The 12,649-nt window shown below is 44.5% G+C and overlaps 1 protein-coding gene across 1 annotated transcript in view; it reads left to right on the top strand.

Moving 5' to 3' along the window:
- FBN3 (fibrillin 3) overlaps positions 1-12,649 on the top strand; it is an 82,380-nt gene that overhangs the window by 56,473 nt on the left and 13,258 nt on the right. The window contains exons 53-55 of the mRNA XM_049875805.1: positions 1,875-2,009; positions 2,167-2,292; positions 3,242-3,448. Of these exons, the coding sequence (XP_049731762.1) occupies positions 1,875-2,009; positions 2,167-2,292; positions 3,242-3,448 (468 nt within the window). The remainder of the gene's footprint in view (positions 1-1,874; positions 2,010-2,166; positions 2,293-3,241; positions 3,449-12,649) is intronic.

The following is a 12,649-nucleotide window of genomic DNA, read 5'->3' as shown; positions in this document are numbered from 1 at the left end:
ATTCAGTCATGCAATATCGGGCATCGTTTTTATCACCAAGGCCGTATTTTCCAACTACCAATCCTTCTTTGTTTGCAACTTTCGCATTCCAATCTCCTGTGATTATCAGTGCATCTTGATTGCATGTTTGATCAATTTCAGACTGCAGAAGTTGGTAAAAATCTTCAGTTTCTTCATCTTTGACCTAAGCGGTTGGTGCGTAAATTAGAATAATAGTCATATTAATTGGTCTTCCTTGTAGGCATATGGATATCGTCCTATCAGTGACAGCGTTGTCCTTCGGGATGGATCATGAAACGTTCTTTTTGACAATGAACACGACGCCATTCCTCTTCAAGTTGTCATTCCGAGCATAGTAGACCATATGACCGTGTGATTCAAAATGGCCAATACCAGTCCATTTCAGTCCACTAATGACTAGGATATTGATTTTTATGCATTCCATTTCATTTTTGACAACTCCCAATTTTCCTCATAGGGAGGAAAATATAAGGTCGTTAAGAATCAGAATCGACTTGATGGCAACAGATTTGGTTTTAAGGAACCCTGGTGGTGCAGTGGTTAAAGCAATCAACTAGTAACTGAAAGGTTGGCGGTTCGAAACCACCAGAGGCGCCGTGGGAGAAAGATGTGATCGTCTGCTTCTGTAGAGATTTACAGCCTTGGAAACCCTATGGGGCTGCTATGAGTCAGAACCCAGTCGACAGCAGTTCATTTTTTTGGGGGGGGGGTCCAATTTTCCTAGATTCATACTTTGTACATTCCACATTCTGATTATTAGTGGATATTTGCAGCTGTTTCTTCCCGCTTTGAGTCATGCCACATTAGCAAATGAAGGTCCGGAAAGCTTGGCTCCATCCACATCATTAAGGTCAACTCTCAGGAGGCAGCTCTTCCCCAGGCATGTTTTGAGTGCCTTCCAACCTGAGGGGCTCATCTTCTGACACTATGTCAGGCAATGTTCTGCTGCCATTCATAAGGTTTTCACTGCTCAGTTTTTTCAGAAGTAGGCTGCCAAGTCCTTCTTCCTAATCTTAGTCTGGAAGCTCCATTGAAACCCATCCACCAAGGGTGACCCCGCTGGTAGTTGCAATATCAGTGGCATAGCTTCCAGCATTACAGCAACATGCAAGCCACCACAGTGCAACACACTGACAGACACGTGGGGGTCTTGACAGCAACAGGTTTGGTTTGGGTTTTATCATATCTGGGGCTAGCAGGGAGTCCCTGGTAGTTGGTGGTTCAAGTTCACCAAGAGGCACCTTGAAAGAAAGGCCTGGCAATCTGCTTCAGAAAATCAGCCACTGAAAACCCTGTGGAGCACAATTCCGTCCAGTGACCATTGAGCCAATTCTGACGCATAGCGACCCTGTAGGACAGAGTAGAACTGCCCCACAGAGTTTCCAAGGCTGTAAATCTTTATGGAAGCAGACTGCTGGTGAGTTTGAACTGCCAACCTTTCAGTTAGCAGCCGAGCACTTAGCCACTGCGCCACCAGGACTCCTTCCAAAATGTCACAGCCATGAAAACCCTGCAGAGCATAGTTCTACTCTGACACACATGGGGTCTCCATGAGTTGGAGCCAACTCAGCAGGTTTGGATGGCTGAGGCAGAGAAGTCCTGGTCTGGGACTTGGTTCCTCAAGGGCTGTTTCCAGTTCAATGTTCCAGGGACCCTGGGGAAGGCCAGACAGATTCAAGGATGACCCCAGACCCCAGCATGGGCAGGGGATGTGGTGTTTGGGTCAGTCCTGACCCCCTTGGCTTCTCAAAGCCTGAAACTGGCCTGGGCTGGGCGGAGGCTGGCAGCTTCCTTCCCAGGGGTAGGATCCAGTCCCCACATCCCAGGCCTCCATAGCTCATGGTTGTCTGCAGATGTGGACGAGTGTGCCAACGGCCAGCAGAACTGCCATGCCCACGGCATGATATGTAAGAACCTCATCGGCACTTTCACGTGTGTCTGCCCACCAGGCTCACGGCCCCAGCCCGGCTCCGAGGAGGGCTGCACAGGTACAGAGCAGGCACGTGTGGGGGCTCCAAGGGTGCAGGGATCCCCACAGAAAGGGGAGATCAGGGCGAGAGGGCCAGCGGTAGCCCCGAGGAAGACCTTTGTGAGCTCTGGCCTCCTGCCAGCTTGCCTCCCCCCTTCCCCACCCGCCTCCCCCAGATGAGGACGAATGCCACACCCAGCCTGGCCTCTGCGACCATGGCCGCTGCATCAACACTGCGGGAAGCTTCCGCTGCGACTGTGACGATGGCTTCCAGCCCAGCCCCTCCCTCACGGAATGCCAGGGTGAGCATGGCCAGGCTCAGGGTGCAGACAGGGATGGGGTCTGGGGCACCGTGGGGATGGAGAGGGGGTGCTGAGCCCATCGGGACAGAAGTCTCCACCCCCTACTCTCCCCTTCCATCCCTTCAGTCAAACACCTTGTAAAAGCTGACCGTGGCCCCTGCCCTGGCTTCCACAACTCCTCCAACCCTAGGAATGGCCCCTCCCCAGGCCCACGGCTTCCTGGGGGCTGAACCCGTGGGTGTCTCTTGGTGCTTGCCCGCTGGTATCATCTGCCCTGGAGACTTAACTACTTCCCGCACACACAAGCTTCAGTCCTTAGATGACGTCCACCCTCCTCACAGCCCCAGTGCAGCCTCCACCCCCACAGTTGCAGCCACCATGTCTGCCCCCAGGCCTGTGTGTCCAGCTGCCTCCTGGATACCCCCAGCCCCTAGACTCAGCTCACCCCAAAGTAAGCTCAGCGTAGACCCCAGCACCCCCCGGACATCTAAGCAGCCTCCTGGGAGTCACCAGTTGCCTCTTCTGCCTCGCCCCGAAGTCCGGTTTCCAAGTCTGTCCTCCCTACTCCCACGAATCCTTCCACATCACCCCTCTGCCTGGTCTCCACTGGCCCATCCAGGGCACCACCCCCTCTGGCCCCGCCCTGATGTGCCCTGGACCACCTGTTCTCTCTGGGGTCAAAGAGCAGACATACTTAGTCCTCGGGAAGACGTCAACCTCCGGGCCAGGGGCTTGCTTATCCCTTACCTCTGGGTCTGCACGTCACCCCATGTCCCAGCCCACAGAGGGTATTGAGCAGTATCAGACATGATGACTTGGACAGTTCTGTCCCATGCACATCCACAGGCGTGCCCAAGACATCTGAGAGCCCACGGGGTGTGGGTGCCCAATAACACGGTCCTACACACATACACACACCACCCCCGCTCCCCGGCCCATTTCTCTGCAGACACCCGGCGCGGCCCCTGCTTCTCCGAGGTGCTGCAGGCGGTGTGCCATGTGCCATCGAGCAATGGCGAGACAGTTAGCAGGACAGAATGCTGCTGCTTGGGGGCCCGCGGCTGGGGGCCACACTGTGAACTCTGCCCCCTGCCTGGCACCTCCGTCTACAGGAAGCTGTGTCCCCACGGCTTGGGCTACACTGCTGAGGGCCAAGGTAGGCACCACCCCTGCCCTGGAGCTGAGGACGGGGGAGTTTGGTCACAATTGCATGTCTGTGGCCTCCAGGTGTTAGAGCCGATGTGTGTGTGTGAGCTCACGATGAGTGTGTGTCTGTGTGCTAGCAGGGTTGTGAAGCAATAATGTGTTCTTTGTGTCTGTGTGGGCTTGGTAGTCAGTGTGGCCAGCTGTAGCGGGTATGCAAGCCAGTGGGTGTGTATTCTCCATGTGCAAGCTTGTTAATGAGAGTGCCTGTGTGGCAGTGAGCGTGACAGCATGTAAGGCAGTGTGTGTTCTCTATGTGTGAGCTTGTGAATCAGTGTGTCCGTGTGTCAGCATATGAAGGTATGTAAGCTGGTATCTGCTCTGTAAGGTTTTAATGAGCATGTGTGTGTATGCTAGTGAGTGTGTGAAAGTGAAGGAGCTGGTGTGTTCCCTATGTGCATACTTCCTGAGTATATGCTAGTGTGTACACACAAGCAAGTGTGTGCTCTTTTTGTGTGCAAAGTTGTTAATGAGTGTGATAGTGAGTACATAAAAACATGAGTTAAGATGTGTGAGCTTGTCAATGTGTGTGTGCTAGTGAGTGTGTGAGAATGTGCAAGCTGGTGTGTGTGCTGTGTATGTTAATAAGCATATGTCTCTGTGCCAGCAAGTGTGTGTAAGCATGTGAGCCAGTGTGTGTTCTGTGTGTGCAAGGTTGTCAATGAGTGTGTCAGTGAGCATGTGAGTGTGTGAGCTGGTGTGTTCTCTGTATGTGCATACCTATTGAGCCTATGCTAGCAAGTGTGTAAATGTGTGAGCTACAGTGTGCCCTGTATGTTTGTAAGCTTGTTAATGACTGTGTGCTAGTGAGCCTGTAAAAAGTGTGTCAATCAGTGTGTATTCTTGTGTGAGAGCTTGTTAATGAGCGTGTGCTGGCAAGCGTGTGAAGGCATGTGAACCAGTGTGTGTGCTCTGTGTGAACTTGTTAACGAGAATGTACCTGTGCCAGTAAGCACCTCTAGGCGTGTGAACTAGTATGTTCCCTGTGTGAATGTGTTTGTTAAGGACTATCGTGCTAGCAAGTGTGTGAAAGTGTGTGAGCCAGTGTGTTTTCTGTGTGCAAACTTGTTAATGAGTATTTGCTAGTGAGTGTGTAAAACTGTATGAGCTGGTGTGTGTTCTCTGCACAAGCTTGTTGAGTTGTGCTAGGGAATATGTAAAAGTGTGTGTTCTTTTTTTTCTTATGTGCTTTAAGTGAAAGTTTATAGTTCAAGATCGTTTCTCATACAAAAATTTATACACACATTGTTACATGACCCTAGTTGCTCTCTCTGTAATGTCACAGCACAGTCCACCTTCCCACCCCAGATTTACCCGTGTCCATTCAACCAGCTCCCGTCTCTTTCTACCGTCTCATCTCACCTTCGGACAGGAGCTGCCTATTTAGTGTCATGTATCTACTTGAACTAAGAAGCACACTCTTCACAAGTATCATTTTATGTCTTATAGTCCAGCCTAATCTTGGTCGGAAGAGTTGGCTTAGGAATGGTTTTAGTTCTGAGTTAACAGAGGGTTCAGGGGCCATGTCTTCCGGGGTTCCTCCAGTCTCAGGCAGACCATTAAGTCTGATCTTTTTACTAGAATTTGAGTTCTGCACCCCACTTTTCTCCTGCTCCATCAGGGACTGTCTGTTGTGTTCCCTGTCAGAGTGGTCATTGGTGGTAGCCAGGCACCGTCTAGTTCTTCTGGTCTCAGGCTGATGGAGTCTCTGGTTTATGTGGCTCTTTCTGTCTCTTGAGCTCGTATTTTCCTTGTGTCTTTGGTGTTCTTCATTCTTCTTTGAGGGGGGTTGGGACCAACTGATGCATCTTAGATGGCCGCTTGCTAGCTTTTACCGCCTCAGACGCCACTTACCAAAGTGAGATGCAGAACATTTTCTTAACAAACTTCCTTATGCCAGTTGACCTAGATGTCCCCTGAAACCGTGGTCCTCAGACCCCGGGTTCTGCTACTCTGTCCCTGAAAGTGTTTGATTGTATTCAGGCAACTTCTTAGCTTTTGGTTTAGGCCAGTTGTGCCGACTTCCCCTGTATTGTGTGTTGTCCTTCCCTTCACCTAAGATAATTCTTGTCTACTATCTGGTTAGTGGCTACCCCTCTCCCTCCCTCCCCATCCTCATAACCATCAAGGAATGTTTTCTTCTGTGTTTAAACCTTTTCTTGAGTTCTTATAATAGTGGTCTCATACAATAGCTGCCCTTTTGCAACTGACTAATTACACTCAGCATAATGCCTTCCAGATTCATCCACGTTATGAGATGTTTTGCAGATTCATCACTGTTCTTTATCATTGCGTACTGTTCCAGTGTGTGAATATACCATAATTTCGTTTATCCATTCGTCCGTTGATGGGCACCTAGGTTGTTTCCATGTTTTTGCTATTGTGAACAGTGCTGCAATGAACATGGGTATGCAAATATCTATTCTTGTGACAGTTCTTATTTCTCTAGGATATATTTCAAGGAGTGGAATTGCTGGATTGTATTTTTATGGTACTTCCATTCCTACCTTTTTAAGGAAGCGCCAAATCAATTTCCAAAGTGGTTGTACCATTTTACATTCCCACCAGCAGTGTATAAGTGTTCCAGTCTCTCCACAACCTCTCCAACATTTATTATTTTCTGTTTTTTGGATTAATGCCAGCCTTGTTGGGGTGACATGGTATCTCATTGTAGTTTTGATTTGCATTTCTCTAGTGGCTAATGATCCTGAGCATTTCCTCACGTGTCTGTTAGCTGCCTGAATGTCTTCTTTGGTGAAATGCCCGTTCATACCCTTTACCCATTTTTTAATTGAGTTATTTGTCTCTTTGTGGTTGAAGTTTCACAGTATCTTATAGATTTTAGAGATTAGACCCTAGTCAGATGTGTCATAGCCAAAACATTTTTTCCGGTCTGTAGGTTGTCTTTTTACTCTTTTGGTGAAGTCTTTTGATGAGCATAAGAGTTTGATTTTTAGGAGCTCCCAGTTATCTGTGGTTTCTCTTCTGGTGTTTGTGCATTGTTAGTTATGTTTTGTATTCTGTTTATGCCACGTATTAGGGCTCCTAGCATTGTCCCTATTTTTCCTTCGGGATCTTTATTGTTTTAGATTTTATATTTGGGTCTTTGATCCATTTTGAGTTAGTTTTTGTGCATGGTATGAGGTATGGGTCTCGTTTCATTTTTTGCAGATGGATATCCAGTTATGCCTGCACCATTTGTTAAAGAGGCTGTATTTTCCCCATTTAATGGACTTTGGGCCTTTGTCAAATATCAGCTGCGCATAGTTAGATGAATTTACATCTGAATTCTCAATTCTGTTCCATTGGTCTATGTATCTGTTGTTGTACCAGTACCAGGCTGTTTTGGCTACTGTGGCAGTGTAATAGTTTCTAAAACCAGGTAGTACGAGGCCTCCCACTTTAGTCTTCTTCTTCAGTAATGCTTTATTTATCCAGGGCCTCTTCCCTTTCCATATGAAGTTGGTGATTTGTTTCTCCATCTCATTAAAAAATGCCATTGGAATTTGGATCGGGGTTGCATTGTATTTGTAGATCACTTTGGGTAGAAAAAACATTTTCACGATGTTGAGTCTTCCGATCCATGAGCAACTTACGTTTTCCCACTTATGTAGGTCTATTTTGTTTTCTTGCAGTGGTGTCTTATAGCTTTCTTTGTATAGGTCTTTTATGTCTCAGGTTAAATTTATTCCTAAGTATTTTATCATCTTGGGGGCTATTGTAAGTGGTGTTGATTTGGTGATTTCCTCTTCAACGTTTTCTTTGTTGATGTAGAGGAATCCAGCTGATTTTTGTATGTTTATCTTGTATCTTGTTAGTTTGCTGGAATCTTGTATTAGTTCCAGTAATTTTGTTGTGGATTCTTAGGGGTTTTCTGTGTATAAGATTATATCATCTGCAAATAGAGATACTTCTTCCTTACCAATTTGGATGCTCTTTATTTCTTTTTCTAGCCTGATTGCTCTGACTAGGACCCCCAGCACAATGTTGAATAAGAGTGGTGATAAAGGGCACCCTTGCTGGGTTCCTGTTCTCAAGGGGAATACTTTCAGACTGTCTTCGTTTAGGATGATGTTGGCTGTTGGCTTTGTATAAATGCCCTTTGTTATGTTGAGGAATTTCCCTTCTGTTTCTGTTTTGCTGAGAGTTTTTATCATGAATGTGTGTTGGGCTTTGTCAAATGCCTTTTCTGCATCAATTGATAAAATCATGTGATTCTTGTCTTTTGTTTTATTTATGTGGTAGATTACATTAATTGTTTTTCTAATGTTGAACCATCCCTGCATACCTGGTATGAATCCCACTTGGTCATGGTGAATTAATTTTTTATATGTTGTTGAATTCTACTGGCTAGAATTTCGTTGAGGATCTTTGCATCGATGTTCATGAGGGATATTGGTCTGTATTTTCCCTTTTTTTTTGCAGTGTCTTTACCTGGTTTTGGTATCAGGGTTATGCTAGTTTCATAGAATGAGTTTAGGAGTATTCCATCTTTTTCTATGCTCTGAAATACCTTTCGTAGTACTAGTGTTAACTCTTCTCTGAAAGTTTGGTAGAATTCTCCAGTGAAACCATCAGGGCCATGGGTTTTTTTTTGTTGTTGTTGGAAGTTATTTAATTACCTTTTCAGTCTCTTCCTTATAGGTTTATTCAGTTGTTCTGCCTCTGTGTTAGTTTAGGTGGGTAGTGTGTTTCTGGAAATTTGTCCATTTCCTCTAGGTTTTCAAATTTGTTAGAGTACAATTTTTCATAATATTCTATTATGATTCTTTTAATTTCAGCTGGGTTTGTTGTGATATCACCCATCTCATTTCTTTTTCGGGTTATTTGCTTCTTCTGTTCTTCTTTTCTCAGTTTGGCTAATGGTTTATCAATTTTTTTGATCTTTTCAAATAACCAGCTTTTGGCCTTGTTAACTCTTTCAATTCTTTTTCTATTCTCTATTTTATTCAATTCTGCTCTAATTTTTATTATTTGCTTTCTTCTAGTGCCCAAGGGCTTCTTTTGCTGCTTCCTGTTTATTTGAGTTATAGGATTAATGTTTTGATTTTGGCCCTTTCTTTTTTTGGGATGTGTGCATTTATTGCTATAAATTGACCTCTGAGCACTGCTTTTGCCGTGTCCCAAAAGTTCTGATAGGTGTTTTTTCATTTTCATCTGTGAATTTCTTTATTCTGTCCTTAATTTCTTCTATAACACAGTAGTTTTTGAGCAAGGTGTTGTTCAGTTTTCAGGTGTTTAATATTTTTTCCTTGCTTTTTCTGGTATTGATTTCTACATTAATTGCTTTATGATCAGAAAAGATGCTTTGTAATATTTCAATGCTTTGTATTCTGTTAAGGCTTGCTTTATGGTTTAATACATGGTCTCCTCTGGAGAACGTTCCATGTGCGTTGGAAAAGGAAGTACACTTGGCTGTTATTGGGTGGAGTGTTCTGTATATGTCTGTGAGATCAAGTTGGTTGATCGTGGCATTTAGCTCTTTCGTGTCTTTATTGAGCTTCTTCCTGGGTGTTCTGACCTTCACCAAAAGTGGTGTGTTGAAGTCTCCTACTATTATCCTGGAGCTGTCTATTTCTCTTTTCAATGCCGTTAGAGTTTGTTTTATGTATTTTGGAAACTTGTAGTTGGGTGCCTAAATATTTATCATGGTTATGTCTCCTGGTGTATTGACCCTTTAATCATTATATAGTATCATTCGTGGTGGATTTTACTTTAAAGTCTATTTTGCCAGAGATTAATATTGCCACTCCTGCTCTTTTTTAATTGTTGTTTGCTTGAAATATTTTTTTTCCATCCTTTGACTTTTAGTTTGTTTGTGTCTTTAAGTCTAAGGTGTATCTCTTGTAGGCAGCATATAGATGGATTGTGGTTTTTAATCCATTCTGCCACTCTCTGTCTCTTTATTGGTGCATTTAGTCCATTTACATTCAGCGTAATTATTGATAAGCATGAATTTAGTGCTGTCATTTTTATTTTGTGTGTGTGTGTGTGTGTTATTGACAGCTTTTTTGTTACACTTAATTTTCTATGCTGAGTCAATTTTCTTTATATATTTTCTTTTCAACCTTTTCATTGTTGTTTTTGTATTTGCTGAGTCTTTATGTTTTTCTTGTATTTTATTTTGATGTGTAGGATTGTTAGTTTCCTTTGTGGTCACCTTAATATTTACCTCTATTTTCTAAGTTTAAACCAGTCTTTTATTTCTTGATATTACCTTGACTTCTTCTCCACATAAAAGATGTATAACTACATTATTTAGTCCCTCTTTTTTGTTTTAATGTTGTCATCTTTTACATATAGTGACATCTCTGTTTCCCTATTTTCAGTGTTTTGGCTTTGACTGATTTGTGACTTCCCTATCTGGGCTGATACCTGGTTGTTCTGTCCTGTGTTCTAGTCTTGGGTTGTTATCTGATGTTACTGATTTTATAATGGGAGGACTTCCTTTAGTATTTCTTGTAATTTTGGGTTTGGTTTTTACAAATTCCCTAAACTCCTGTTTATCTGGAAATGCCCTAATTTTACCATCATATTTAGGAGACACTTTTGCAGGATATATAATTCTTGGCTGACAATTTTTTTTTTCCTTCAAGGCTTTGTATATGTCATCCCATTGCTTTCTTGCCCTCATGGCTTCTGCTGAGTAGGCAGAGTTTAGTCTTATTGACTCTCCTTTTAGGTGACTTTTCATTTAGCCCTAGCCACTCTTAAAATTCTCTCTTTATCTTTGATTTTGGCAAGTTTGATTATAATATCTCTTGGTGACTTTCTTTCAGGATCTACCTCGTGTGGGGTTTGATGAGCTTCTTGAATAGGTATCTTCTAACCTTTCACGATATCAGGGAAGTTTTCTGCCAACAAATCTTCAACAATTCTCTCTGCATTTTCTGTTATTGCCCTCTGTTCTGATACTCCAATCATTCATAGGTTGTTCCTCTTGATAGAGTGTCACATAGTTCTTACAGTTTCTACATTTTTTTAAATACTTTTATCTGATTTTTCCTCAGATAAGTTGGTGTCAAGTGCTTTATCTTCAGTCTTGCTAATTCTGACTTCCGTTGCCTCAATTTTGCTCCTATGACTTTCTATTGAGTTGTCTAATTCTGATTTTATTGTTAATCTTTTGGATTTCTGTTTGCTGTCTCTCTTTGGTTTCTTGCAACCTGTTAAATTTGTCTTTATGCTCTTGTATAACCTTCTTAAGTTCCTCTCTTGCTTCGTCTGTGTGTTCCTTGGCTTGTTCTGTGTTTTGCCTGATCTCCTTCCTGATCTCTTGAAGAGCTCTTTATATTAATCTTTTGAATTCTACCTCTGGTAATTACAAAAAATTCTCTTCCTCTGAACGTTTCTTGATTATTTGTTTTTGGCACTTACTGAAGTTATCATGGTCTGCCTCTTTATGTGGTTTGCTATTGACTAGTGTGTCCGAGCCATCGGTAAGTTATTATATTTATGTATTTTATGTTTGCTTACTGTGTTCTGGCTTGTTTTGTTTTGATATGCCCAAATAGGCTGGTCATGTGAGCTACTTTGATTACTGACGCCTTTGAAGCTCTCATGTCCTGTCACTAGTGATTAGAGCTGTAACTAGGAATGTGAGCCCAGGAGTCCGTTTACTTTTCTTGTATGGGTTCAGCTCAGGTGTCCAGGAAGTTGGTCCCCAAGTGTGTGGTGCAGGTTTCTCACCTGTAGTCCTAGATGGACAAGGGTGGTTGCAATAGGCACAGGTATCTGGCTGCAGCAGGGGGTCATGTGCTGAGCAAGGCAGGGGGCTGACAACTGCCTGAGTGTCTGGGAGGAAAGCGTGTCCCTGTTACCTAGAGCACATGGTTGGGTGGATTTTACGGCTGGACTATGGGCACCCAATGCTGTTGTCTGTAAGGACTGGGAGGCACCACTTATTCCTGGACTCCAGTCCTTACAGCCAACAGCTAGGTGGTGTAGGTCCTCAGGCCCCTGATGTGGGTAGATGAGGACTCTGCTTAATGGGCAGAGAGGTGTCAAATGTCACGAATCGGTCACTGCACCTTATAACTGGTACAGTTGAAAATAGGCTTCAGGTTTATACCCTGTTGTACTATACTGTTAAAATGGGCCCACACAGCTCTATGCAGGGGTGAAAAGCATTCAAAGTCCATGGACCCCTTATGTCTATTCCTAGGCAAAGGGGCTGAGCCTGCTCTCTGAGTTCCCAGCTTAGGGGAGCTGGCAGATTATTTTTTCCTATTTGTTAATTTATTCTCTCTCCAAAACTGGGAGAAATGGCTCAGGATGCTCAACAGGTCCTATTTGTGGCCCGGGGGCAGGGCAATCACCGAAGCTGGCCCGGGACCTGGTGCAGAGTAGGGAGGGGGGCAGGTAAAGGGGAGAGAGGTTCTTCCCAAAGAGGGTGTTTTTTGATCCAAACGGTAGGATAGACACATTACTTATCTTTTGCTGAATGAGCGCTGCTTTTCACTGGTTCTGGAGGCTTGAGTAGACTCTCCACCTCTCAATCTCTCCTGATACAGAAAGCGCATCGCGAGCACCGCTGCTTGCCTCACCGTGCGTGCCAGCTGACCTAGCCTGCAGGGTGCCGGGTCCCCCCAGATCAGGTCTGGCACCTCCTTGCTGCTTCGGAACCATCTCTCCCTCCCCCTGCTGCTCATTCTGATTCCTCAACTTTGCCTTTGATGTTCAGGGCTCCTAGATTGTCATATACACTTTTTTGGGGGGTCTTTGTTGTAAGAGGGACCACGGAAAGCATCTGACTACACTGCCACCTTGGCCCCATGCCCAGTGTGTTCTTTTCGAGCTTGATGAGTGCATGCAGGTGGGCATGTAAAAGCATGTGAACCAGTGTGTTCTTTGTGAGCTTGTTGATGAGTGTGTGTGGTTGAGCACGTAAAAGCGTGTGAGCCACTTCGTGTTCTCTGCATGACTTTCCTAATGATCACGTGTCTGTGTTCTAGCAAGTGTTCGATAGCGTGTGAGCTGGTGTGTGTTCTCCATGTGTTAGCTTGTTAATGGGTGTGTGTGTGCTGGTGAGTGTGCTCTGCATGAACTTGTCAATGATCGTGTGTGTGCCAGCAAGCATGTATAAGCATATGAACTGGTATGTTCTGTATGTACGAGCTTGTTAAGGAGTGTGTGTCTGTGTGCCAGCGTGTAC

This window comes from Elephas maximus, chromosome 3, assembly GCF_024166365.1.
Source record: "Elephas maximus indicus isolate mEleMax1 chromosome 3, mEleMax1 primary haplotype, whole genome shotgun sequence".
Lineage (NCBI taxonomy): Eukaryota > Metazoa > Chordata > Mammalia > Proboscidea > Elephantidae > Elephas > Elephas maximus.
This window is presented reverse-complemented; position numbering and strand designations above follow the sequence as displayed.